The sequence below is a fragment of the Bremia lactucae genome, linkage group LG1, assembly GCF_004359215.1.
Source record: "Bremia lactucae strain SF5 linkage group LG1, whole genome shotgun sequence".
In the NCBI taxonomy this organism is placed as follows: Eukaryota; Oomycota; class Peronosporomycetes; order Peronosporales; family Peronosporaceae; genus Bremia; species Bremia lactucae.
In genome coordinates, this window is record NC_090610.1 from 7,662,717 (window position 1) to 7,667,902 (window position 5,186).

At 45.3% G+C, this 5,186-nt stretch overlaps 2 protein-coding genes across 2 annotated transcripts; both read right to left on the reverse strand.

Annotated features, from left to right (window-relative positions):
- Nucleotides 1–797: 797 nt before the first annotated feature.
- Nucleotides 798–2,030, reverse strand: CCR75_006180 (uncharacterized protein; the record flags this gene model as incomplete). Its single annotated transcript, XM_067964251.1, has 1 exon — nucleotides 798–2,030. The coding sequence occupies one exon, from the start codon at nucleotides 2,028–2,030 to the stop codon at nucleotides 798–800; it is 1,233 nt and encodes a 410-aa protein (XP_067820458.1).
- A 2,218-nt stretch (nucleotides 2,031–4,248) lies between these two features.
- On the reverse strand, nucleotides 4,249–4,680 carry CCR75_006181 (uncharacterized protein; the record flags this gene model as incomplete). Its single annotated transcript, XM_067964252.1, has 3 exons — nucleotides 4,249–4,334; nucleotides 4,380–4,589; nucleotides 4,611–4,680. The coding sequence occupies 3 exons, from the start codon at nucleotides 4,678–4,680 to the stop codon at nucleotides 4,249–4,251; spliced, it is 366 nt and encodes a 121-aa protein (XP_067820459.1).
- Nucleotides 4,681–5,186: the final 506 nt, after the last annotated feature.

Consider the following 5,186-nt stretch of genomic DNA (forward strand, 5'->3'; position numbering starts at 1 on the left):
GCTACCAGGTGTAACGGGGCACTACGACTTGTACTGAAACAGTACTAGTCGCAGTGCCCCGTTACAGATGGGGTGAGTTTAGGAAAAGCGAGGGTGAGTTTAGGAATTCCCATTACTTTATAGGTCGCAGACGTGTGGAATCTGGCAACAACCGACGTGGTGTAATCCCGTAAAATGTGTACTGGTTGGAGCTGCATTTTGGTGCGCGATTTCCTGATCCGCACACCGTACGATGTTTTAAGATACTACATGTGTGGTACACCAGCGATACTATTACATCACGTGGTACGATATTAATTTAGGAATTCCTAAACGCACCTTCCTTTTTTCCTAAACTCATCCCATCTATTTTTAGCAAATCAATGTCATAACTGCATCCCATAACATTAATAATGCCAATTTCGAAATCGTGCACGATTAGCAACGTTGAAATGCCCGCGCACGACTAGCAACATCAAACTCTACCGGGAATCATCCACCTTCTCGAAAAATGTAAATCACCGACCTTAAACGAACTTTTTACTTTGTATCGCTGCTTTTACTAGGTCAGTAAAGTGCCGGCTACGTTTGGAGATGAAAGTTTAATTCGAAAATATTTACTTTTCTTTCCGATTGAAAGTTTTTCACGAAAATGTGGCCCGCAATGAGAAAAATTTATTTGTCCTTGTCAAGATATTAACAAAAATTGACGTGAAGCTTCAAATCATGTGCATCTATTGCCTTCACCTCCTTTTGCTTGCGTTACTTTCCAGGCGCACACAGACATAAGCAAATGTCCAGGAAGAGCGGTGTGTTATTTATCTCACGGCGTCGTAGCGTTCCATGCGCTTTTTCGAGAAAACGACCTGCACGAGTTGTATTGTACGCGCGCGAAAGCCAGCAGCGCAGTACAGCAGGTAAAAATCCCACATGCGACAGAAGACCTCTGGGCGGTTGATGTCACCCTTCTTAACGTGATTCTGGAATCGCTCGTACCAGCACATAAGTGTCTTGTCATAGTCCGGGCCTAGATTGTGGACGTCCTCCACAATCAACTTTCGCTCGGAGAAGGTCACCATTTGTGCCACAGATGGTAGAAAGCCATTCGGGAAAATATACTTGAGGACCCAAAGCTGGATTGGCACTTCAATAGAGCGATTAGCAGCGATACCATGTACAAGAGCGATACCGCCGTCCTTGAGACAGCGCTTGATCACGTCGTAGTACTCGCTCAGATTCTTATAGCCAACAGCCTCAATCATGGCAATGGAAACGACGCGATCAAATTGGCCTCGCATCTTGCGGTAGTCACAGTATTCAAAACTCGTAAGGTCACTAACTCCTTCGCGCTCAGCCCATTCTCGAGCGCCTTTAAGCTGCTCGATAGAAACGGTTATTCCCGTGACATGGACGCCATGCTCTTTGGCAAGGAAACAGCCAAGACCACCCCAGCCGCATCCGATTTCAAGCACCCGCATGCCTGGCTCAAGATGCAGCTTCTTGGCAATCAGATGCAGTTTGTTCTGCTGTGCCGCGTCAAGGTCATGCTTTTCTTCGACACCCTTCCAGTAGGCGCAGGAGTACTGCATGTAAGGGTCAAGCCAAAGTTTAAAGAAGTCGTTGCCAAGGTCGTAGTGGTGGGCACCCACAATTCCGGCACGTGAGGGTGACTGGTAATTAAAGATTTTTCCACCAAGAGCGATAAATTTGGCGTTCCAGGCCTTGAGGATCTTGCGGCGCTTGTCAGCGGGTAGCGACAGGAGACGTGTCAGCACTTCGTCCAGTGGAATTATAGCGTCCCACTTCTTGGCCATGTAGGATTCACCAATGGCCAACATACCGCGGTGCACCCAGTCGAGAAAAATGTCTTCGTCATACACGCGGATATCGCGATCGATGATAATGTCAGCGTCGGCCAGCATACATTTAAAAAAGGCGGCGGCTTGTGCTCGCAGCACGGGGCGCATGACCACCCGCAGCAGGTACGAACCAGCAGTCACACCCGTGAGAGCCATGGCGGCAATTAAAGCGGACTTTTGCTTGTCAGGCATGGTAGCAGCGATTTAATAATAACGAAGTCTTAGATTATGAGCAGATTGACGGTTCTACATGTAGGCAAATCATGACGTCACGCACTTGTATGTAGTATTAGTTTCTGAGATGACCGGGAGACAGATAAGTTTTGAAGATTGACATGTCTCATTAAGACTCAATTCTATGGCTGTGCGACCATGATTTACGGTTGGCGTAGTAATTGTAACGGGATGTCCGGAACATAGATATCCTTTCCGAAGAGAGTAATAATTAATATTATGTTCTATAAAAGGAAATAAGCAAAGATGTACAAGGAATTATCTTTATTAATATTTGACTTCATTGTTCCAATACAGGTGTCCCCGGATAACTTATCCCCTCATAATTTCTAACCTCACGAAACTTATAGGGTATTGGCTTCACAATTACCGTTCTATCGTGTCTATTTTATAACTAATAACTAATAAAATTTGGAAAAAATATAAGTTTTCCGATGAAGAAAATTTATAACCCAGAATATTACTAAGCTGGTGCAGCCAGGAATACAAGGTAAGTTGCGCATTGGCTGTTGTACGTATAAAAATTGAAGGTCCCGGATGCGCCTATGTAAGGCCCTGTAGGCGGGCACGTCGTTATGCGGCCACGCTCTACTTAGCACACACCCTAGCACAGCGAGGAAGCGGTTTGCACCTGCTTCTCTTGCGTGCAGTGAGGTAGTTGTGGTGGGCGCGCAAGCGACCTCACCCAACACACTAAGAACTCTGGTAAAGTGTCGTCACGGGAGCGGTAATCCGTCTCCTCGTGCGCACTTACCAAGTAGGTAGTAATTTTCAGACTGATTTATATTTAATAGAATTAAATACAAATACCTATTTTTACCAATTAAAATGTTATCTCTATAGATATCATTTAATATAAATTGCGAGCGTATCTTTATAGAAACCTCGCGTAACGGATGACGCTAGCCGTCATCATGGATGACGCTGGGCGTCATCCCTCCTAATGTGAATGCACCCATGTGCATCACATCCACAAGGGTTGGTCACAAATGTACACCACACCCGAGTGTTGGGTCTAATTACTATTATTTAGTAATTGACCATCCCCCTAAGTACACCTAATGTACGGGGACTGTGTAACATTAGGACAACTTTAGCCCGTTACACATTTCGTGTATTGCACCGCCAAGGGAATGCCGTTCGAGGAGCCTCGTAGAATGCGCACGTATCCTATAGTTTACGTCAAACGCCTTCGCCCATGCAACCAGTACGATGCTTCTTCCGGGTGCGAATCCAACTCTGCAAGCGCCGAAGGACGCGACTGTGATCATGTCGACAAATAGTCTAGCCCGTCGAGTAAGTCAAACCGGTTTATTGTCCTCCACCACATTCATTGATGAACTCGATATGTGGATGTGCTTCCTCGTGGAGTGCGTCTTGAATCGCCGCGAGGCGAGAGGCGTTCAAACGAGTCATCTCATTCGATGGCGGGGGTATAGAGCCTCGCTCCCAAATGAGGATAGATGTTCCGCATCTTTCAAACGTTGGTGCGCCAGAACTTACTATCACCTGCGGGTGATCCGGAGGTCGAAGCAATTGTTTTTGAGTCGGACGAAATGTCCACTCGTAAATTTCGCCTATAATCGAAATTGCAGATTTTAAATAGATCCAGACAGCGTATGGAATAAATTGTTATGAGATGAAGACATCTGTAATCGCGACATCACCCGAGACCTGAAGCCAAAATATTCGCTAGAAGCATATGAACCACTCGTGTCAATCTAAGAAATTTGATGACCATGAACCTTTGAGTTGGCGAAGATGTTGACGTGTTTAAAGTAGAATCAACTTCAGTCGTGCCAGCATTTAATAGGTCTTTCTCGGCAATTATTAAGCATATTTTCATTGCGCATATTATACATTGTATAAGCCTTTCCACTGCGCTATCGTCTAGCGCAGTTTCGTAACTAACTAAAAGCTGCAACAGTTCGGTTTCCATTGAGGAAAACCGTGCCAGAAGGGTTGCTGTTGTTTGTACATTCACACTGACCAATTCGTCTGTATCGTCAATTATCAAAGACCTCGTTGGACCATGGATCGAGCTCTCAAAATCTATATCTGTTGACGGATTCGAGCAGCTGCCAAATTCGCCACCATCTCGAAACTTGCAGCGTCGACAAATCGATATATTTGTGTTTCCGCTAGAGCTTTGGTCCATTTTCTGGTCATTAAGTAGTTAATCAACCGCATCAGGAATAGCAGCTCGGCCAAAAGCTAGACAATTAATACTCGAAACAATTTTATTCGAGATTTCGCTGAGATCTGCATCAATTAAAATAACACGATTTTCTAACATAGCTTTAATACCTGCGACAGCCATACAGAAAATCTTCGCGTCCGGTTCAGAAGTGACGAGCTTCAACAAAGCGCGGAGTGCTTGAGCTACAGGTACACACAAAGCTGTCAGATGTACACCTTTCGCAGTCGTTTTTGCCGCACTCCAAGACACAAACAAGAAACATGACGTGCGAATTTGTTGATGCTCTTTCCATTGAAGTTTACCATCAGTTGCGCAAGCTTCACACACGCACAACATACATGATAGCGTAATATGCCGGACGTTTCGACTTTGATGGGTTTCGACGGTCGTGGCAAGAAGTTCATACATGCGCACAGCTCGAACTGGTGGTAAATGATCAAAACCTGATGAGAAAAGTGAAGCAATTCCTGAAGTTGCCACAATCTGGGCGTTCAACGAATAAATTACACGCGAAGGCCGACAAATACCGAAAAACTAGAAGGTGTGGCTTGCTTGCGCTCACAGTGGTGTGCAGAAGCAAGGGCACAAAGATACGCCAAACGTCAAACAAAGCTTCTTATGTGCTCATAAGCAGTTACTATTCAGCGCCAACTGAATCAAAATGCTGGGCAAGAATGGAGAGTACGCACCTCACTACACTGTAATCGGTGTAAGGTTAACTAGCACTGATCGCTATTAGTGAAAGGTGTCCCGTTACACCTGGTAGCACTTCGTAGTCCGTATAACGACCTAGGTACGATCCAATTAACATGGACATGTTAGATGAAGAGGAGGGAGCTTTCCAGCTTCTCAAGAAGGCTATCACGCCATGCGTGAAGGGTTTACTCATTTATGTGACCTGCGATCGAACGAAT